The sequence below is a fragment of the Ovis aries genome, chromosome 5 (genome assembly GCF_016772045.2).
Source record: "Ovis aries strain OAR_USU_Benz2616 breed Rambouillet chromosome 5, ARS-UI_Ramb_v3.0, whole genome shotgun sequence".
Taxonomy (NCBI): domain Eukaryota; kingdom Metazoa; phylum Chordata; class Mammalia; order Artiodactyla; family Bovidae; genus Ovis; species Ovis aries.
In genome coordinates this window covers 67,930,217-67,953,504 of record NC_056058.1, presented here as the reverse complement: position 1 = coordinate 67,953,504, position 23,288 = coordinate 67,930,217, and the positions used below count along the sequence as shown (strand labels likewise).

The 23,288-nt window shown below is 39.3% G+C and overlaps 1 protein-coding gene across 7 annotated transcripts in view; it reads left to right on the top strand.

Moving 5' to 3' along the window:
- Nucleotides 1-23,288, top strand: part of EBF1 (EBF transcription factor 1) — a 409,767-nt gene that overhangs the window by 322,018 nt on the left and 64,461 nt on the right. For all 7 annotated transcript variants that reach the window (XM_004009026.6, XM_012178874.5, XM_004009024.6 and 4 more), the window contains exon 10: nt 3,781-3,907. In XM_004009026.6, coding sequence (XP_004009075.1) covers nt 3,781-3,907 — 127 coding nt within the window. The remainder of the gene's footprint in view (nt 1-3,780; nt 3,908-23,288) is intronic.

Below are 23,288 nucleotides of genomic sequence, written 5' to 3'. Positions count from 1 at the left end.
CCAAAGTGTGGGGCATGTGCCCCTGGTTGTACAGGAGACCATTTTGGATTTAACACAGACATTAAATAGAACTGAATCATCGTGAGAAAGTGATTCTCCTTTTATTTCTCCTTTCAGCCTTCTGATTTATGTTAAGGGAGAGAGTCTCAGTTGGAGCAAACAAGTCTGTATTGTAACACTAGCTCAACTCCCTTTTCAATAAACCCATTCAAGTTGTCAACATTATCTAACTAGAACTTAACAACATCATATTAACTTTAAAATTACCACAACCAGTTGCAATAGTAATATAGTGTCCTTTTAAAATAAGTTATTTGAAACAAAAGTTCACAAAGACTTGGACACAACTGAGCGACTAAACAACAACAAAGCAAAAAGTTAACCAATTAAAAATTTTAAGTACATAATTGAATGGTTGTTTATAGACGTGGCGAAACTTAGGAAGTGCTATTGCAATGATGAACGCTGGAAAAATTTAGTTATACTAGAGCCCTTCTTCTGTAGCTTAGAGGGGCTGCCTTGTTCAGCCCGATTAGAATGATGTGGGAAATTTATTCTGAGATGGGGGAGGGGTTTGGGGTACTAGCCTTCCAAATCTAGACCCTATCTTTTCCCTAAGATGTTGGGTCCATTTTTGAAGCCACTAGACTTTTTTGGACTTTTGTGTATTTAGCTGCTAAAATGAGAGCATTCATTTTAAATGATTACTGGCATTCCTTCCTGTAATAAATTTGTAATTCTTTGAGTGATTAATAAATAAACCTTTCCTCTTGTAAATAAATAAACCTCTCCGCTATCTAATTGATAGTGGTTAGATACAGTTTTTTCCTTCTGAATGCCATCATGTGTCAGTGTGAGAGCCTGTTCCCAGACTAACATCTACAGCAAGGAAAACATCAACAAGTTCATTCTCTAATGATGATTCATATTCTACCTTATTTGCAAAGGACAGTTATTTCAAGAGTGAATCTCTGCTTTAGTTAGAGTGAATGATTAAAATGGAAAATGAAATTGTAAATGAAAATTTGTTTCAATTTTATTTATGCCAACCCCCTACTCTTTTAAGTAGTTTCTTTGCAGTCATGTCTAATCAGTTTGTAAATTTTATAAATTTTCTAAATCAGTTTTGTTCCTTAGTGTATCAACTCATAGATCCTTATACTTGAAAAGATGTCTCCATTATCTATTTACTGATATCTTTCCATCTTTTAAAATGTATTTCCCCTGAGAAAAGGGAGGGTAGGTAAAATATTCTCTGTCTGAAAGTTCTCCTAAATATTATTGTGATTTAATCTTACTCTACAGTCCAAGTAACTTTTAGAATTGAAGCATGCCACTTATTTGGAATATAACTATATGGCAACTTCCACCATCAAAGGCACAACCAGGGACCAGATAGAAAATGAAAAATGAATAGCATGTGAGTTTAAAAAGAACACATATACATATAGTGTTGGATCTGAAAATTTTGAGTTTGATGCTAGCTTTATGGGGATGACCCACAGAGATGTTATGGGGAGGGAGGTGGGAGGGGGGTTCATGTTTGGGAACGCATGTAAGAATTAAAGATTTTAAAATTAAAAAAATAAAATAAAATAAATAAAATAAAAAATTAAAATGTTTAAAGATATAAATATGAACATTTCTTCTTTATGATTAGATAGAAAGAATTACTCTCTATCATTTTTTGAACTATCAGGGTCACTTTTTGCTCTTATTTGCTCTTAAGAGGGTGATTTTGTGCAAGCAGTTTAACAATTTATGATTCTGTTTTCATATCTGAAAAAAGCAGATAAGAATACATACAATTGACCTGACCAGATTAGTGCTTGCAAGTAAAACCTTTGATGACATAGTGGGTACCCTCCTACCCTGGTACTCAACTAGTGTTAATCCCAACATTGTAAGAACAGCGTCCGATCAGTTGAGATTAAACACACACTTGATTTTGGAAGATCGTCTTTTACTGCTCTTCAGAGCTTCCTTCCTTCTCTTATTCTCTACACAATAATAAACTAGATTTCCTGTTTTTGGTCCTTAAAGATTAGAAGAGAAGTACAGAAGGTGCAAAGGACACTAGGAGAAAGAAAGACAAAGAAAATGAACAAAATAGAAATAATTTAAAACTCATAAGTATCCAGGGCCATTTACTGCGGGGAAAATAACCCCTCATACCTCATGGTCACCTAGGCCTTTTCTGTATTATAGAAGATACACCAATCTAAGATAAACAGAACTAAGATATAACAAGGGGTATTTCAAATGAAAGTCTTGATTTATTAAGGCTAAGTTAAATTATATATATTTTGGTTATTTTAGAAAACATAATGCATTTTGGAAGAATTTCAATATGAACAGGTCAAAATCTTAAGTAAATATTTTTTGTGCCTTTATGGGTAAACCCTTAGCCATCCAACAAAATGTAGCCATTGAGAACTCAGTCTCCAGCGGCTCCACATAAATATGGTATTCCTGAAGAATCTTTTGCATATTTCCAGCAAATAAGGGTGCACACATTCTATGGGAGAGGATAGGCATTTCTAATTACTAACTTAAAGTGATTTCTGTGCAGATGACCTTTATGTTTCAAGAAGGAGCATTTGGTAGAAATCACTTGTGGATTTTAGCAGGAGCAACTTTCTTACATTCTTTTTGCCAGGACTTTGTGCTGGGCCTGTCTACCTAGGTAGGACTCAGGGGCTGGCATTTGTGCTGTCACCTTGATCCTCATGGAGTTGTCTGTGATTCTCTGGACAAAATATTTAAATTTGCACATTGAAACAAAAGCCCTTTCTAAGTTATAAGAACAGCACAAACATGAGTTGGTACAAATGATCACCCATTACATACCAACTCAGTACTGCAGCCCTGAGCTAAACAAATCTGAAAGCAGTCAAGGAACAGGCAGTTGCACACACCAGAGAGAGCACACAGAGTCCAGCACCATCAAAGGTCAACTGCCAGGGCTAAAGTTTTCAAAGAAACAGATAATGCCAGTTTTATGGCCATTAATAACATTTTAGTTATATAAACAATGATAAGAGTACTAAAAAGCAAATTCTGCTTTGCAGTGTGCTCTGATTACCAACAGGGTTCAGAAATGAACTTTCTCCCTGTGCACGTGACATTGCATAATGCACCACTGATCATCCTCCGGCCCCTCCGCAGCTTCCAGCTCCCTTTTATGGACAGTCCTTAGTCTTGCCAGACCTCTCAGCTGTTCCAGGGAGAGAGCTTCTTGGGTTTCCTCTTCAAAGCTCTTTGATTGTTCCTCTGGTAGTTAATGCACCAAATGGTCTTTGGGGCATTTCCTACATGGGCTCGGCAGCTCATCAGAGCGCCTTGACCATGGATTTCCTACCTCTGTGTTTTGCACGTGTTGAAAAGGGCTCAGTTCAAGCACCAGGCCCACCAGCTTCTGGAGAGGTGTGGCAGAGCTCAGTGCTGATTTGGGTGTCTGCCTTAAAACAGAGATTTTTCCAAAGGATATCCTGTAGTAGATAAATCATTTCATTAGACCAGGTTCACTTTTCAAACCAGGAAGCAGAGTGCCTGCCATGTAGGAAAACTCAGATAAAGTTGTTATGACTGTTCTCAGAGCACTTGTAAATATTGTTGTCAGTGTCTTTTATACAGGTTCCATCATGGTTGTATTTAAACATGGACAGGTTAATTAGGTGTTTGAAGGCTATGTTTATTGAGAACCGATAAGAAAGCTGTGAAATGAGTCCTTTATATATTGCAATGACAATTTTTTTCCCCCCAAATGTCTCCCACTAGTTGATTACTCCTCATGCCATCCGTGTGCAGACTCCTCCTCGGCATATCCCTGGTGTTGTAGAGGTCACCTTGTCCTACAAATCCAAACAGTTCTGCAAAGGGACACCTGGAAGATTCATTTACACAGGTAAGAACTACTGCAGATGGTGGACAGAGCGGTCTTGACCTTGTGGCTCTTTGACTCAATCTTGTGTGTATAAGTGTTATTTTAATCTAAAATCTATTTCTTCTTAAGACCTATTTTCTCCGTTTCACCCCATTTATGATGAAATGAGTTGCTACTACTACTACTACTATTATTACCATTATTATTAGATAAGATTTCATCTAGGTGTCCTTGTTGAATGACAGGATCTGTTGAAATCATGGGTTAAATACCTAAGGCAGTGGCATGAGCAAGGAGGAGTGCTATAGAGTCCTAAGAGTCTCTGGATGTTAAGCCATCATGTGGGGGTTTTCTTGCTTTATGGAGTAGGAATGTGCTTGGGTGCACAATACAACTTTCTTCTAGCCTGGCCATGGCCATTTAAAGACTTTTGGTGATTTTCATATTTAATTCTGGTTTGGTGCTTTCTTTCCCTTTAAGCTTCATTTTGTTCCCCATGTCTGCCTCCTGCCATCCCAAACGCATGGACCTGCCTTGGCACATGGACCTATCTTGCATTAAGAAGCTAGGGTTCCAGGGTGAGGGTGAATTTCCTCACATCACATGGAGAGATCCAGGCAGGTTCTCTATGGAAACATATCAAGTGCATAGTCTAAGTGCCCAGTGTGTAGTCAAAGAGATCCTCAGAGTGTTACATGTAAACCAAACACCCAGGGATCTTTGTTGCAATCCAGATTCTGATTCATTAGCTCTGGGTGGGATCTGAAACTCTGCATTTCTAACAAGCTCACAAGGAGAGGCTGATGATCCTGGTCCAAGGACCACACTGGCTATGGGGACATTCTATGTCCTCTGCTATGTAGCAGTCATTGCTGGGTTGTTGCCTCCAGAAACTGGCCCCATGTTTCCTTCTTTAATCAATAAAGGACCACAAAGCCAGATTAAGTACAGAGTGTAAGCTGCTTTCACACAAAGAGACTCCAGAGCATGAAGGGATAACTGTGTTAACACATCCTAATTATAACCATACAATTAAATGGACAAATTTTATTTTACTGTGACATTTTATCTCAAAGCATCTTTCCTGTTGTATTTTAATAGGAGGAACAAAATCAACCATGCTTCTCAGTGACTCGCTCTCCCCGCTCAACCCTCTCTCTCAAAATTATAAAAACGGCTAATGCATCCTGACCCTTGGAAATGCCTCCCAGTCCTTTAAACAAAATGCAGGTTTGGTGCCTGCCTGACGATTAGTTTTAGTTAATTGAAAATTATAGGATTGACCCAAGAGGAAAATTTTATTTGCACTCCAATCACTTTTACAAATTAAGGAAAATTACCACAATTTTGTTTAGCTAAGGTTTCACACTGAGTTCAAGAAATTAGCTCAGCCATCCCAACAAAGTCAGCACTTTGTTAGCAAGCACTTGAAAAAATAATAGTCTATCTGGAGTTTTGTGGTGTATACAAACGAAGCATAGAGAAAGCTATGATGCTTTATAGAAGTAGGCCAAGTGTTTTTAATTAGGCTCATTGGTTCAGCGTAAGTTTTGAAGAACAATCAAACTAGCAGATTAGCTGTTTCTTTTAAAGCTAGGATTTCTTGCCATTCATTTTTCCCATGAGAACTTCCACATAGCGCATTTTTTTTTTTTTTTACAAGCCTCATTATGGGCCTGCAGGAAAAGGACCAATTGAAACTTCTGATACTGTAACATTCCCCACCATCATTCCGATGGATGGGAGTTTTTCACAATGTTCTTCACTGAACTCGGTGTTCTGGAACATATTACAAAACCACAGAGGCCAAATGTTTTCTCTGAGGAGTTTGGACTGTTTTTGGTCGAAAACATTTAGGCCTCGCTGGCTGCTTATTTACTCTGCCATTAAGAACAAGAAAAGGAGAAGAAAAAGAAGAAGAAAACGCTCGTGTTGTGGGAGGAACGAGAGGCAATCAAGCATGATTCCGCTTTGGTGACAGCGTCTCTGCCCATTAATGGTTCCATTCTGTGGTCAGGTCTCATTTAGAAGAAATTATTTTTAATCAGTGCTCAACAAAATATCCCCTTGAGCCACCTGGCCATAAAAGTTAAAAAAATCATCCTCATTAAATTACTTAAGTTCTCAAAAGAAAATAGCTAGGGGACCCATCATTATTGGGAATTTTTTTTTAACCATTAAAAAAAATTGCCATCAATTTAAGAAATCACATCTTGGAAAACCTGTATCAGACGGGGGAATTAAGATCAAAGATAAAAGTGGCCAATCTGCAAGTCTCTCAAAGTAGTTAAGGATAAGAGAGAGAAGTCCTGGGTGTGCACGCCCGTGTGTAAGTGTGCGGGAAATTTAAAGTATGAAAAAATGCTTTTGGTGGTCCTGCCTCATAGATGGAAGGACCATCTATGGTGGACCATAGATAGGAAGACTTAGTTTTTTAAGTATTATGAGAGAGACTCACTTTTCTCTGATTTGGAAAAATAAAATTTCAAAGAAACCGGTACAAAAACTTCCCCACTGATATGGCTGGCTGTTCACAGTCACTGTGACATTACATCATTTCTAACAAAAGAGGGTCTCTGTTAATTGGTGAACCACACGGAAGACTCTTGACATTATCATTCAATGCCCCTACCAAGGGTCACACATTCATGGCTGGTGCTGCCAGACCTTGGTGGTTTGCTCAGTTTACCTGCTTGTTGCCACTGTCTAGCAAAGGTGTCGAGATGGGTCATAAATTCTCTCTGTTCTTTGTATCCGAACAACTACTCAGCTCATTGGAAACCTGCAGCCCGCACCCTCCCCCCACTTCCATCCCCTCCCACAGAAGCTCACACTTCATTTTCTTTAACATCCATGGCGTTTCAAGATGCGAGGCTTGGTTTTCTGGATAGGGTGAGCCAACACTGTTTCTTAGGAGAAAATACCACTTGGAATTTTTCCTTTAAAATAAAAAGTCCTGGCACTGAAAACATCCCGAATGAAGGTACTGCTTTTGAGTGTGTGTGAGAGGATTTGCGCGTGCGTATGTGCAAGTCTGCAAAAATCCATAATCAATGAAAAAGAAAAACCCACACACAACTGAGACAGAAACAGCCTGGCCTAATCTATGCAAATAAAAGCAGACTTCTGGGGGTGGGAGGAAAGAATTTGACTAAACACAGATTGCCTGCAAGCTGGCTCCACTTGTAGGGACAGGAGTGCAGCTCTCCATCTTTGGTGCTTCAGACCAGGGACACGTGAGGATTTTCAGCTGCCAGCTGTGCCCTTCTCTGGTGTCTGCTCCATCAGAGTGAGGGAGCAAAGTGAATCCCAACTGGACCAGAACAAAAGAGCTGGATATCTTGTCCCTGATCTGATTTATTGTGGCGAGTTATTCTCATGTAAATGGAGAGCAAGGCTGACTTTAAATTTTAAATCATGTTTTCTCATAGGAGGAAACAAAAACCCTTTTGAGGACAGGACTTTTTTCAGAGCCCTCCCTAATCCTGTGTCTGGTCCGTTAGTCCAGTGGGAAGTCAATCCCCATAAACCTCCACTGCCCTGGAGGGGGCCTCCCTGGTATCTTTGTTCTTCTCAGTAGCCTCTTTGCTGTTACATCTTTAAGTGACGTGTAGAATTCTCTCCTGCTAAACTTGAAGTAACCTTGGGTGTTGATAAAAGACTCTCAGAAGGCTTTAGCTGCTTCTTCAAAGCTCTTCAAGTTGGCTTCTCTTCATAAGAGGTGCCTGAATCTAAATGTAGTTTTAAACCTCATTCCAGTTACTTCTCTATTGGAGTGGTTGGTGTCTTTGGGGAAAATATGCCTGGAGCAGTGGGCCACCAGGATGCTAGACCAGCTTAGGTGTGTACAAGAACCATATACTGCCTGTTGCCCAAAAGCTGGTGAAAGCCCCAAAGGTTGCTCATCCAATAGTCAGATTTGGTTTGGTCGGGTCACAGCTCTAATCCTTTCTGGTGCTGAGTTCTCCTGTTCTTAACATTTTCCATCAAGCTTCCTGCTCTTGTGGAAGGACTAAACAAAATTCTTGTTAGTCTCAGACTTTACTTTGAAGTAAATATTCTTCCTGGAAATGCTTCCTGTTTGTACCATATGCCCAGAATTACTTTGCATGTAGAAGGGGTCGTGTTGCCTGAAGATATTCCATGAAACTTGATGACATGTACCATATCTTTCCAGTTTTCTTTTTGTTTTTCTCTCCCCATTCCTCTATGTTCTCCCTCTATCCCCACTCTCTCTGCTTTTTTCTTCCCTTCTCACTCTTTTCATTCCTGCCCCCTAGTCTTTTCTTTCTCACTTCCAAGGAGATGAAACAGCATAGTGATTAAGTCCTTGGGTTTAAGAGTTGATGGGTATAGATGGAAATCTCAGCTCTGCCTCTTACCAGAGAGATTATTTTGGGTATGTAGTATGATGGCTCTAAACCACAGCTACCTCATGTTTACATTATTGCAAGGAAAAATAACTTTCTGGGGTTGTTCTTAGTATCAGGGAAATGTGTATAAAGCACTTAAGGTGAGCTAGCATGAGCACTTAGCCAGATATTAGTAGTTTCCATTAATAAGTGATGATCATTATTATTCATTCATTCATTGCTGTCCCCAATATGGTGTAAATATTTTCCATGTTGTTTATCTTCTCCATCATGTTCTAGAAGTCTATGAAATGTCCTTTGGAATTTTAGTAATAAACCTGTGGTTATCAGTAAATTAGAGAAATAAGTAATACTAATCAACCACAAATAGAGCACAGTATAAATAAGGTAGTAAGAAAAACATTTATGAATGTGACAATGACTATTTTGATTAAACAAGTTTTTTTTTTTAGAAATGGCCTCAAATAATAAACATTTAATAAAGCATCCCAGATTTATTAAGTTCTCAGGTGTTGATTTTCCAGGAACAGCACACTTGTTCTCTTATTTCCATCCCCAACTTCAACCCCTCTTCTGGAGGCCATAGTAACATGGGTACCATCTATCACCAGCCCCCTTCAAAGATATTAGGTTATAATCAGCTTTAACTCCCCTTTCAAGAGGTTTCAGGCAGAAAGCTCTGTTTTTAGTTCTTGGAAACCTGCACAAATAAAGGCTGCCATCCTGGGGATAAACAAAGTTATCAGGCTTAGGGAAAAGGTAGAGAGTTTCCACCAAGTGAATCTCCTGTTTTCCTGCCGAAAGTCACTTTTGTACCATTTCTGTGCAGAGAAACTTTTCCTATTTGCTCCCTATATGTAAGATATAGCCCAAACCCCTGGGCTTGTCATTCACATTTCACTGTGCTCTGGGTCCGGCGCTTTCTCGGCTCCTCTAGTCCCAGTCTCCCCACTATGCCTCAAGCTTACTGTATGGTTAGCAACTTTGAATATGGTGATTTTCCTAGATCCAGTTCAAACTTGATTCCCCTCTGAAGTGTTCTCTGGCCACTGTAGCGAGTGGCCAGAGCACTGGGTTGAGATCAGGGCGGTCTGTGTTCTAGTCCCAGCCCTGCTAACTGGCTATGAGACATGGGACAAGTTGCTGACATGCTCCCGACTTCAGGGTTTTTATTGTAAAATGAGCCAGTTGACTAGGTGACTTTGAGGTTTCCTGTGGTTCGTCTTGATTAGCTGGAAGAGTCGCTGTCCTTGGAGCTCTTTTGTTGCGTGTGCTTAGACGGCTCATTCATCCACTTCCTTATACCTTCACTCTCTTCCTCTGTTCTTAGATAGACACATCTCAAAAAGTCCACAGGCAGCGAACCTCCCTGAAATTATCTTGTTTTGCCCACTGTAAGCACCTTGACTCAGTATCTTACTTACGATAGGTGTTCTCTAGTAATTGAGTGACATATTGCACAGAATCAATGGGTCCTCATTGATTTTTGTGCTTTGGATGGCAGCGAATGTAAATAAGAGCTGTTAATTAAGAATCTATCTCCTTTAATGTGAATTTACATGTAGAGAGCATAGTAGTTGGATTTTTTTGTTAAAGAAAAAAAAATGGGGTTGGATCTATATTACATAGTACTAATTTTTTATCTGTAAAATGAGATATTTTAACAGTAACTGCATCTAAGAAGTCAATAGGTCAATGTATGTAATGCTTTCCTGGTACAATATGAGTGTTCCCTAAAAGCAAGCAAAAAAGGAGAGAAGCAGATAATGGGTATGTTTCTCTTCAAAATATAAAGAACTGGTTGTGAGAGCACATTTTATTTAGTATTACATATGTGCCAGCTTTTATCTGATTAAGGAAATTGTTTCTTTCTAGGTATTAGAGTCAGAATCAAAAGATCTAGGTTGTCTGATTTCATGACTTTCTTTTGTTACTCCGTTCACTCATCTCACAGGTATTAGTGGATTGTCTGTTCTATTCTAGACAGTGTACTAAAACTGTGTTGAGTAAAACCGTGTTCTCATGGATCTTGTAGTTTAAGAGGAAACATGGATATTCACAAGTTTACAACTTCAAACCTTACTGAGTGTCCAGAAAAACAAGCACAGAGTTTCAGGCAAGAATATAACAAAGGACCCCTAGTCAGTCAGTCAGAGATATTGTCTGTCAGATAAAGATGTACGGATTGAGATTTAAAGGGTGATTAAGAGTTAACCTGGGAGTTCATGAAGGATTGGGCTGGGGGTGGGGGGGTGGTTGTGGAAAGAAACTGAGTGTTCCGGAAGAGAGGAACACGTCAGAGGGCTCTGAGAGGAAATGTGGCATCTGGGAAGGCTGTAAAAATTCCACTGAGGCTGAAAAATCGAGAGAGAGGAAAAGAATGGCAAGAGAAGAGACTGGAGAAGCGGGCAGAGACAAGCCTATGAAGCCTTGCAGCCGTGGGGAGGAATTTAGTTGTCTGCCATCTCAAGAGCAATGGGCAGTCCTTAAAGTGGACAGGTGGACATAACCAGACTTTTGCTTGAAGTAAAACAAAAACAGAAAAACTCTGGCTGGCTGGAACATAGGAAACCAAAATGGATGCTATAAGCAAGACCTGTAAGGAGGCCTTTGCAGTAGTCTGGAAAAGAGATTCGATGACTTTAATTTGGGTAGTAATGGGTAGAGATGGAATATAGTGAGAGAGGATTCAAGAGATATTTAAGAGGAAAAGTGGACAGAACCTGGAGATGGGTTGGATATGGAGGTGAAGGGGATGAAGGGCTCAGGCCCAGATTTTTGGATTCCTCTCAGTGAATAGATAGTGGGACTATTCCTCCTCTGGGTGCCTCAAGGGTCTTGTGGATATCAATGAAAGAATGGGCATGAAAATGCTTTATAAAGGGTAGTATTCTGCACTTGTGTTAATTGTTATAAAGACAGGTCTAAGAAAATTCAGTAAGAACGGGGGAAAGGAAGGCAAGAATATGTTTTCTTTTAAATCAGATTGTTTTCACTTAGGACTCAGCTGAAGGAGGGCTGTGTAATGAACACTTGACGAGCAGTTTTGCCTTAGCTGTGTCCTAATTGGAAAAGACCCAAGAAGAAAGAAAAATTAACAGGCTGCTCCTGTCCACATGTCTCAAATATTACTCCAAATGAGCCATTTACACACAAAGAAAAGAATTCAAGGGAGAGAGAATGTTTATTCTTTTTTGCTTTTGTGATCCAAAGGCTAAGTCCCAAGCTGCTTCTCCTTTGCCAAAGGGAATTTTTTCACAAAGTACAATCGCTGCTGATCTGACATACATTGATGTGATTGGTGGTCCTCAACCCAGTGGCATCTGTAAACTTAAACACCGTTGGTGCCATACGGGGAAAAGAGCAACAAGAATCACTGAAAATACCCATTGTACTTCTGTGACATCTGTAAAATGAAAGCCGTTTCTGCAAAGAATAAAGCTGGTCTGAAGGAAGCATATTATTTTGCATATTTTATGTACATACTTTCCAAGAAATACGACCTTTATTTCCTATTTGGAGTGGAGTGTAATCAGGACTTGAGTAGCTAGTGTAACAGGATCATTAAAAGGGATATTTTCACTGACATTAGAGGTCTAAATGGCCACTAGGCCTTATATACAACCTTGGCTTTTTCCTGTCTACCCGGAGTTAATAAGTGATAAGGCCAGGAGAGAGATAAATCACAGAAATCCCTGTCCAAAGAAAACATATTGACTACAGCCAAGCAAATAACAGACCATAACCAACGGCCCCATTCATCATTCATGTAATAGGGATATAAAGTAGTTCCTACCAATGAAACTGTATAGAGGAAAAGGCAGATAAGCTTCCCCAATCTAAGGCATGTGATTTGGTTATTAAGGGACATGAACTATTTGTCACATGGCTTTAATCTTTAAGATGTGTTGCCATTTCTAAACTATAAATTTCTAGTCAGGGATTAGAAAGCTATTAACAATAAAGGTAGGGACTGAGCTTTATATGCATTCATGCCAACGTAATGCAATACTATAAAGCCTTGAACCTCTAATCTATTTAGTATGATTGAACATGATTTGGTTTTCAAAGCCAATAAACTATTTGAAAGTTTTCAAGGCTGTTGTTTTTTGTTTTTTAACCCAGCATCATGATAAATTAACCCTTCAGTACTTAAACTGTGTACCTTGAAACTTTCTCTAATATCCTGAGGGCAGTGGCGGGGGAGGGAAATGAAAATGAAGTTCTTTCTTTTGCTCCTTTCCTAACATTTATTCCAAATGTTTGATGGCAAAGTATTTTCTGTTTCATGTGTCCACCGTTATAATGGTATGGATGTTTGTCTTTCTGTCCATTAACTAAGTGGTGTGGCACCCACTAGAGCATTAAAGGTTTTCTTTATTGCAAAGTTGCCCATGCTGATTTCAGACAATTCAGTAAGTACCAATAGAAAAGAATTAAAACAGTATTAAAAGTGTCAACATTTATCCCAGTTCTTTATACATAAATAACACGTTAGCTGTTAATATTATTTTTTAATGGGATATGTCTTATCTTTTTCCTATGCAGATATCTGAATCATTACCAAAATAGGGTGATGCCTTACATAATACTCATTTGGTCTTTCACTTAACTACATATCATAAACATCAGAGCTTTATAAATGTAAAATAATTTTTAATTTCTCATGATCATTTCACACTTCAAAATCTCATCATGAGTTGTAGCTTCATCTTGTTGAAGCATGGTTTAGTTGCTAAGTCGTGTCCGACTCTTGTGACCTGTAGCCGCCAGGCTCCTCTGCCCATGGGATTTTCCAGGCAAGAATACTGGAGTGGATTGCCATTTCCTTCTCCAGGGGATCTTCCCAACCTAGGAATCGAACCCAGGTCTCCAGCATTGCAGGCAGATGCTTTACCAACTAAGCTCTCGATTCTCATCTCCTTTTGTTCCTGAAAAGCCTACGTCATAGGGTCATTGGTCTTATACCCATGTTGTTCTTGGCATCCTTATTGGTTGGGATTCATCTGGCACCCCAACTGACTGTGCATAAGTAGCTCTGAAGGCCTCAGCTGTCAGAGGACCCGAGTCTCAGAGGTTTGGAATGGCACCCTCTTCCCCATAGCTATTTGTTCTCAACCTGAACCGCCAAGGAAGGCAAGTCTGTAAAATTTCCCCCACTATGTGAAGCGGTACTGTGCTTCCCACAGGTGAAAACGAGAACTCATCTGAAACACTTAACCTCTCTGAATTCCAAAATTATAACAATAGGTGGGGCAAAGCAGCTCCCCCTCCGACCTTCTTCCCCAGGATAGCACAGTTTCCTACTAGAGTTTTGAACTCCTCTTTTCTTTCCTCTCTCTACTAAGGGTTTCCAACAGCTTTTCTGGACTTCTCTACTGTTGTTCTCTCCTATTTCACACTTTTTTTTTCTCTTACTGTATCCTCTCTGTTCATCTTCTTCCTGACTGCATTACTGGAATGTAAAACATTTTTTCCTCTGAGAATCTGTGTAAGGCCACCTCTCTTCAGATAAAAACACTTAGAAAGGTGAAGTGCCTAGGTGATGTAGTTAATAAATGGAGGAGCCAGGATTTGGACCCCAGTCAAAGGATACCAGAGCCTGGGAAGCAGTAAATCCCCTGTAGTATTACTTTCACTTACTCCTTTTCTGAATTATGTGATTTCAAAAAGATTAGATTGTTGGCGATGGGAGAGTGGGGGTATTTCTAGGAGGTCTAGGAGGAACTGGAGCCATTTTAGGCAAATCATGTCGTGATGAACATCATACATATTCATGTAGGTGGGAAACTTTTAAAAACACGAGAAGTATGAAGAAACCCATTAACCCATCCTTCTGTTATTGTTTTTCAGTCTCCTAAGATTATTTTGGGAACTCTAATGTATTTTTGTCAGAGTTAATCACAGTATGTTTATATGGTTTTGTATCCTCCTTTGTAATTTGAATTGGAGAGTAAACATGTCCTCTATTAGCTTAATCTCTTCCTAAATGCATCTTAGTGGGTATGTATTAGTCTATTTGTGGCCACATCATAATTTACCTAATTGTTCCCCTCTTGTTGGATAGCCACATCTTTTCCTTCACAGAACTTTCAGCACCATATCTGTCAGAACAAGAGGATGATTTTGAATATAAGGTGTTCTGTCATTTTCCTAAAAAGTTTTCTATATTTTAGGACCAAGTTAGCCAAACCTCTGTATTTATAGATGCCAGTGAGTCTATTTCTAGTATTTTGCACATTAATTTAGTTAAGTATACATATTTAAAACCCCATACATAATTGACAACAGTTACAAATATAACTTTTTCTACCTTTAGGGTTTATACTTCTATTCAAACTCATTACAGTCATCTTTAACATCAGTTTGTTTCATTACAAAACAAATTGACTTTAGTAGCAAAATCAGAGCCCTTTTTAGTCCTACTATATTCTCTTCTATTTTAGTTGTTTGAGATCTTCTGTTTGAGTCTGGACATGATGCTTTCACAGGAAATTTTATCAAAGCCAGAACTAACCATTTTCTATATTTAAGTCTCCAAACATAACCACTTCAGCAATGTTCTTAAAACTAGTCTTTGAAAGTCTTGTTTTGAGGAACATTTATAATGGTGAAAGACCCGAGAAAATTGCTACATTTATGTAAGTTTTCTAATCTTCCTTGTTTCTGCTGTCCTCTTTGTGCAACCTCTTAAGCATTACCAAACTATCATGGATTATAGTTGCTTCCTGCCCTAAATAGTATTTAGTTTTAAAAATAACATAATTGGAAACCACTTTAAGAGAGACTTTAAAATTATTCAAGTATATAACAAGGGAGCTTTTTAAAAGAAGAGAGTTTTTTTCCATTTATGCCAGCACACTGATCCATCTTTTCTCTTGGTGGGTCATATGGCATATGTGGTCCTTGGTGTGAACTGAATACTATGAGGGGCTTCCCTGATGGCTGTGTGGTAAAGAATCCGCCTGCAATGCGGGAGACCTGGGTTTGATCCCTGGGTTGGGAAGATCCCCTGGAGAAGGGAATGGCAACTCACTCTGTTGTTGCCTGGAGGATGTGATTCTTGGCATGAACCGAATTCTATACCACATAGTATTTTTGATTTGAATAAACTGGATCTTATGGATCTTATATTATTCAGGGCACTGAAAGTACAAATCATCCCATTAATGTCAGATTGGAGAATTTCTGCCAAACTTCTTAACAGTGAGGGGGAGTGGACAGAAGCTGGGACTCCCTAAATCATGGGCAGGAATAACATCAGAAGAGCAGACTTGCCCTTGAACCCATGGCTCTTTGGCCTTCAAATGTAGTTGTTCATCTTTTCCCTGTTAATACCAACTGTAGCTCCCTTCTGTGTATCACAGGGGGATGCCTCACCAGCTGGACAGTGCCACCTGGGATCAGCCTTGCTGATTAGCATCAGTAAGTCTCAACTCCCACATAATATGGAGTCATTTTAGGCCTGTGTTTAGTGCCAAGAGGGCTTCTCTTGTGGCTCAGCTGGTAAAGAATCCTCCTGCAATGCGGGAGACCTGGGTCTGATACCTGGGTTGAGAAGATCCCCTGGCGAGGGGAAAGGCTGCCCACTCCAGAATTCTGGCCTAAAGAATTCCATGGACTATATATATAGTTCATGGGGTTGCAAAGAGTTGGACACGACTGAGCGACTTTCACTTTAACTTTAGTGCCAAGAATATATTCACATTAAATATCTGCACAGAATAAGAACCTCCCAGTCGTGCTGGAGATAGACATAGTTTCCTTTTGGTGTTAACTGACTTGTTAAACGTTCACTGAGACCAAGCCGATTATTTGAATTTATTGGGAGGTTTGGGTGGAGGAAAGTGTCCCTGAAGAATCTGTTTGGAGCAGGCTTGTGTGTCTGGTTCTTCTCCAGTTTGTTCAAGATTAGAAAATGGAACATGTGCGCCGATTAGCTCAGATGAAGTAGGAGGATCATCTAAAGACTTGGAAATTTTGCTAAATAAAATTATTGGCATCAAAGCTAAAAAATTATTGTGACTTGTCAGAAAGTTATATGTTAGGGACCAAAGAGCAAGCTTGACTACTGGGCCTGTGTCTCATCTTTGTCTTTCTTTTTTAGATTAATTTTTATGGGAGTATAGCTGTTTTACAATGTTGGGTCAGTTTCTACTGTACAACAAAGTGAATCAGCTATATGTATACATATGTGTGTGTGGGTGTCAGTCGCTCAGTCATGTCTGACTCTTTATGACCCCATGGGCTATAGCCCACCAGGCTCCTCTGTCCTTGGAATTCTCAGGACAGGAATACTGGAATGGATTGCCATACCCTCCTCCAGGAGATCTTCCCAACCCAGAGATGGAACCAGGGTCTCCTGCATTGCAGGCAAATTCTTTACCATCTGAGCCACCAAGGAAGCCTGTATGTATACATATATTTCCACTTTTTTAGATTTCCTTCTCATTTAGGTCATCAAAGAGCACTGAGGCAAGCTCCCTGCGCTATACAGTTGGCTCTTATTATCTATTTTATACACAGGATCATCAGCACATATATTGTTAATCTCCCAATTTCTGCCCCGCTTCCTCCCCTGGTGTTCATACATTTGTTCCCTATGTCTTTGTCATGTTTCCGTTTTGCAAATAAGGTCATCTGTATCACTTTTCTAGGTTCCACACATATATGTGTTAGTATACAAGATTTGTTTTTCTCTTTCTGACTTACTCTGTATGACAGTCTCTAGGTCCATCCATGGTTCTAGAGATGGCCCAGTTTTGTTCCTTTTTATCTTTTATGTCTATGTAATTAAGTAAATTTACCTAAGTGCAGTCTATATGGTTGACCAAGCCTTTCCCATTTAATTCTCTTTTGTAAGGTAGAAAAGGCAAGTATTTTTAGACCAATTTTCAGGTATGAAAACTGCAGTTTAGAGAGAGGTACAGTGATTCATTTAAAGTCATCTAGGTTACCTAGCGATGGGTCTGGTACTGGATCTTTTTCACCCTAAGTAACTGGTTAGACATTTTGGTATTTCATATTTTTACATATAAAAATGGACTTCAAGTACTTTATTTTTTAGTTTTCTGCAGATATGATTCAGTAATTAGATGGAGGCCTCTGGAGTCTTAGGCTGCCTCCTCAGCATTGCACATTTATTATATGCAGCAGTTTTATTTTATTCATAGCACTTACCACTGGTTGATATGATCTGAATTGTTTCTTAATATTGATACAGTCTTAGATTGTTTTCTCATCTTTAAAATGGGGAATGGTAATCTCTCATATCGTGGCTGTCAGGATCCAGTTAGATAATGCATGTGACACACTTAGCAGGGTACTTGCATCCAGTAAGTGCTCACTTAGCAGTGGATCTTATCAGAACAGGATTGGAGAAAAGCAGACTTGTAAGTCTGAATTTTAGAACCAGAAAAGCCCTCAGAGATACCCTGAACCAACCTGCCCATTTTGTAGAGAAGGTAACTGAGACTTCTGTAGGAAGAGCTTTTCCCAAACTGATCTGATGTATAATCAATTTGTATACAGAACTGGAACAAATCATACATAAATGGACTTACCTAGTTAATTTGTGAATGGACTTCATATTTATGAATATGTAAAGACATCACATTTTTGCATGGATATAAAAATTATTCAACCAACATCACTATAGTATTTAGCAGGCTCTTTCTGAATTCTTTAAGGTCATCAGTCTCTGACCTTTCAAGGAAAGGGTGAGATAGTATAGTGTGTTTGATTCCTGGGCTTCCGATATGTGATCTGTTTTTTAAAAAGTGTCACAGACACCACCATTCCAATTTGTTTTCATTCTTGACTTTTTGTTGATAAAGAGATGAGGAGCTTTGCTTCGTCTCTGAGTAAATCAAACTCTGAGTGGAAAGTCAAGTGCCATTTTACCCTTGGTGAAGTGGAGCCTTGTGATCTAAGGGCATTTTCTTTATCTTGTCTTTTGGTGAAAGCCCAGTTTAAGATCAAGACTTCTATTGGTCACCAGAAAGTGTCGGGAAACCTCATTAGACAGGAGGGTCATTGTCCCAAGGTCCAGAGAGGGAGGGATGAGACAGCGTCCACCCGAATATGCTGTCCCCGCCACAGCCTTGTGTCTAGTGCCCATGGAAACTAGTGAGTGTGTTCCCTTAGCCTGAAGACACCTGTGGACCCTCCACTCTGCCTTTAAACCTCAGTTCCCTGAAAGTCCTTGAGGAGATGTGTCATGCTTTGCTGGATTTAGTGGTCTTACACGGAGTGGCTTTAGACACAAAATCATTGTCATCATTATCATCAGGGGCAGTGAGAGGGAGATACTTGTAAGATGATGGTGACCAGGGACAAGATGCAAATCTGCTTGGGAAGAGATCTGTGCTGTGTTCCTGGCACTGAGGTATTTCAGTTGCTATTTGCTGCCTGACTGGCTGCCAGTGAATGGCTGTGTGGATTTTTGCAGGTCTGTTCTGCAGTTATCAGAGAAGACTATATTACTGCCTCAGTGGCATATCATAGTTCATTAAAAATAATCCAGATTGTATAAGGGGGTTCAGCTCGAAACCTCGCTTGGGTCTTATGTTAGAATTGAAATAAAGCTTTATATCAGACTGTCCTTAAAAGGTACTCAGTTGGTGAAAAGCAAAAAAGACCTAGTTGTCCACTGATACTAAATGTAATGAGTAGAATCAAAAATAAAATATATTAATTCCACTTCCTCAGTTCAGTTCAGTCGTGTCCAACTGTGACCCCATGGACTGCAGCACACCAGGCTTCCCTGTCCATCACCAACTCCCAGAGCTTGCTCACACTCATGTCCGTCGAGTCGGTGATGCCATCCAACCATCTCATCTTCTGTTGTCGCCTTCTCCTCCTGCCTTCAATCTTTCCCAGCATCAGGGGTTTTTCCAGTGAGTCAGTTCTTCACATCAGGTGGCCAAAGTATTGGAGTTTCAGCTTCAGCATTAGTCCCTGCAATGAATATTCAGGGCTGATTTCCTTTAGCATTGACTGGTTTGGTCTCCTTGCAGTCCAAAGCACTCTCAAGAGTCTTCTCCAACACCACAGTTCAAAAGCATCAGTTCTTCGGCGCTCAGCTTTCTTTATAGTCCAACTCTCACATCCACATGACTACTGAAAAAACCACAGCTTTGACTAGACAGACCTTTGTTGGCAAAATAATGTCTCTGCTTTAGTTTGGTCATAGCTTTTCTACCAAGGAGCAAGCGTCTTTTAATTTCTTCACTGGATAAGAGAATGGCAAACCACTTCAGTATTCTTGCCATGAGAATCCCATGAACAGTATGAAAAGGCAAAAAGATTCCACTTCTAACTGCAGCTAATTAAGGGTGGATCATTTACAACAGACCCAATTTAATCTGCTAATATAAGTATTCAATTAAAGTTGTTCCTACTGCTTTCTTCTCCTCAGAGTTCTTTTTCGTACACTTACGTATGATGCATTCATGATGTGAATCCTTTTAAGGGTCCAGGTTGTAATGGAAAAGTGGTTTGAGGATTTGATAATTGCCCAAATTAAATAATATATATGTAAATGGAGATTTGAATGTAACTTGTGCATTGCAATGCTATAAGAAATTAGGTCCCTTTATCCTGATACCTTTCGGCCAATCAAAATAACGTGCTTCACCTTTTATTCTATACCACTTAGAATAGTTTATTGCATTATTAAGTACATATTACAAGAAGCACATTGTTGTTTAAGACTCATTGATTTAAGTAGAACTATTCTTATAAAGTTTTGTAGGTCTTTACATAAAAAGAGAAGAGGCCATATAAAATTATAAAACCTTAATGTAATATAACAGCCTGTAATATAACATAATTTCCTCCCATTTTCTAAAGAAGCCACCAAAATTTTTTAATGAGTTTATTAGAAGTGCTGTTTGTGAATTCTGGGATGTCATGTCTAATTAGACTTAATGGATTTAAGTATTTCTTTAATGAAATCTGTAGCTTAACTCACCAGGGCTATATTGTCCTTCTGCCCTTAGAGTGATTTTACTTTATTTTTATTTTGGGTGGCATTAAAAAGAAATGAAAGACTATGATTCTGCTTCATCCTCAGATGGATATAGTGAAAAATACAGTGCTTATTATGAAGTTAATGTGAATTACCATGTAATTACCACTGGCTGCACAGTAATGATTATTTAGTTACCACTGAGCATCTCTGCCAAATAACACACATTATTTCATAGGAAGCATAGAATTAACTCAAGTCATCCCGGAACTCACAGAGGGAGTGTATTCCCGGTCTCTTTCTTAAGTGTGGGCGCTGCTAATGTGAACATCTAAATAATCAAGCTTGGAGCAAACTGACAGCAGAGCAGGGTATGAGTTTACATGATTTGATTTGCTGATGTTTTAAACACTTAGCAGGAGACAGCTATAGAAGCCAATTAGCTCTCTCCAAGGTGCATAGACTTATCTCCTTTGTGAGAAACAATTTAAGGGAATTGCATTGGCCCTTAAACTGGAGGAGAGAAGAAGCATTAGCAATGAAATTTCAGATGCAAAGTGCTGATCAACTGCACCTCCTTCTGTGTTTTTCAGCTTTGCAGTTGTTTGGGTTGCTGCTATTTTAAAGGATTTGCACTTTTATTTTGCGAATACAGGGTTATGTTAAACTTTTCTCTGTGAAAACGCTCCTTCAGCTATTGATTATGATGTGCCTTTAAACAAGGCACCGTGTCTAAAAGAGTAAAACAAAAACAAAAACAAAAACATGTCAGTACATTCCGTCCCTTTCAAATACTGCATCTTATTTAGTGTACCGGAATTCCCAGTTTAAAGTAATCACAAAATTTATGGAGAAACGGATAAAAAAGGTTGTAAAATATTGATTTGGGGAAAATAATAACACAACTCATCTATAATAAGAAGAAAAATGAAGCAATAATTCAGGAGGTATCGAGCGGCTTGCTGCTGGGTGTATTGATCCAGTCCTTACGGTATAAGATCGCACCTGAGATTGCTCTGAAAGAAAGAACAGCATTCCTCAGCTCATTATTTCTTAGATACTATCGCCTGGTTACACGGACCCTGCAGAGTTGGGATTGTTGCAGCTGGGACAGTGGGACCCGCAATAGTAATAATAAATAAATAAATAGCTCAGAAATCTATATTGCCTTAAAGCCACTGTGCCTGGTCTTAATAACACTTTGGCTCTGATTTGATAAGTTCTTCGTTGCCTTACAGTAGCTAATGACAATCCCAGTGCCGTGTGGTTCATTTAGGGACCAGAGAGATCTTTGTTTTCTATTATGGGCCCTTGTATTTGGAGGGAATTCATGGGGGAGCCTGGTGGGCTGCCGTCTATGGGGTCGCACAGAGTCGGACACAAGTGACTTAGCAGCAGCAGCTTGTCTTGTCTAAAGACATTTGCATCTGTTGTATTTCTTCATAAGTTACTGAGTTGAATGTGATACATTTATGCCACTTTGTTTTGACATGACATCATTTTATATTTTAAGATGGTTTGTGGACGAGGCTGTAGTATTATTGTTTCTGAGCAAAATCTTTAAGATGGCTTGAAATTTTGACATTCATATGCATCAATCATGAATCTATAAATTTATCTGTAATGTTTACGGTGTTAACACATGAACTTGACAATATCCCATCATCATAGTAACTCCTAAAATGGTAGAATGTCTTTCATTGCTGAAGAAGTCTAAGTTCTTTCTAGAATTTAAGATGATCCTATCAGTAGTGAATATTTTGTTATCATTTTGTTTCTTTTTTGAAAGAGAGGTTGTAATAATATTGACATTCTAATTTAACAAAAAGGTTTTTGATACCAGTTACCTTCTAGGCATCTTCTAGGCCCTGTGACCCAGAAAAATGAGGTTCTTGCCTCCAAGATACTTATATTCTACTAAGAGAAGGAAGGCAATACAGAAGTTAGCAAGTAAATAACATAGTTTTCAGACTGGTAAAAGTGTTATGAAAAAAATAAGAAGCCCAGCGTTCATTGCAGCACTGTTTGCAATAGTCAGGATATGGTAGTAAGCTAGATGTCTACTGACCGATGAATGGACGAGGAAGTTGCGGTACATTTAAACAATGGGATATTAGCCATAAAAAGGAATGAATGTGAGTCAGTTGAAGTGAGGTGGATGAACCTAGAACTTGTTATCCAGAATGAAACAAGTCAGAAAGAGAAAAGCAGATATCATATATTAACACATATATATGGTGCTGATGAACCTGTTTGTAGAGCAGGAATAGAGAAGCAGATGTGGAGAGTCGACTTGTGGACATAGCAGGTGAAGTAGATGGGGGACGGATTCAAAGAGTAACAGTTATATATATATAACCATATATAAAGTAGATGGCTAGTGGGAAGCTGCTGTATAACACAGGGAGCTCAGCCCAGTGCTCTGTGATGACCTGGAGGGGTGGGATTGGCAGGAGGGACGAGGAGGTCATTCAAGAGGGAAGAGATATATTGTGGTGGTGGTGTAGTTGCTAAGTTGTGTCTGACTCTTGCGACCCCATGGACTGTAGCCCACCAGGCTCCTCTGTCCATGGGATTTTCCAGGCAAGAATACTGGAGTGGATTGCCATTTCCTTCTTCAAGGGATCTTCCCGACCCAGGAATCAAGCCCGGGTCTCCTGCATTGCAGGCAGATTCTTTACCGACTGAGCTATGAGGGAAGCCTAATTATATGTATACTTATGGCTGATTCACATCATTGTGGGGCAGAAACCAGCATAACATTGTAAAGCAATTATCCTCCAATTAAAAATAAATTTAAAAAAATAAGTGTGATCTGATAGAGAGCATAAAGGTGGGAGAAGGGCTTCTTTAAATAGCAAATAGTTCAGTAGAGTTTGAACAGTATATAAATGGATATTACTTCAAGCCCACAGAGCATCACCCAGACACACTTTTTTTCCGAAGCATCTTTGGATTTTCCCCAGTGCTAAAGCCTTGCTATCATTTGCCCAGAAGCTTCACTTTCACCACCCCACCCCCCAGTCACTCTGTGATCATTATCTAGAAATATGAGCCA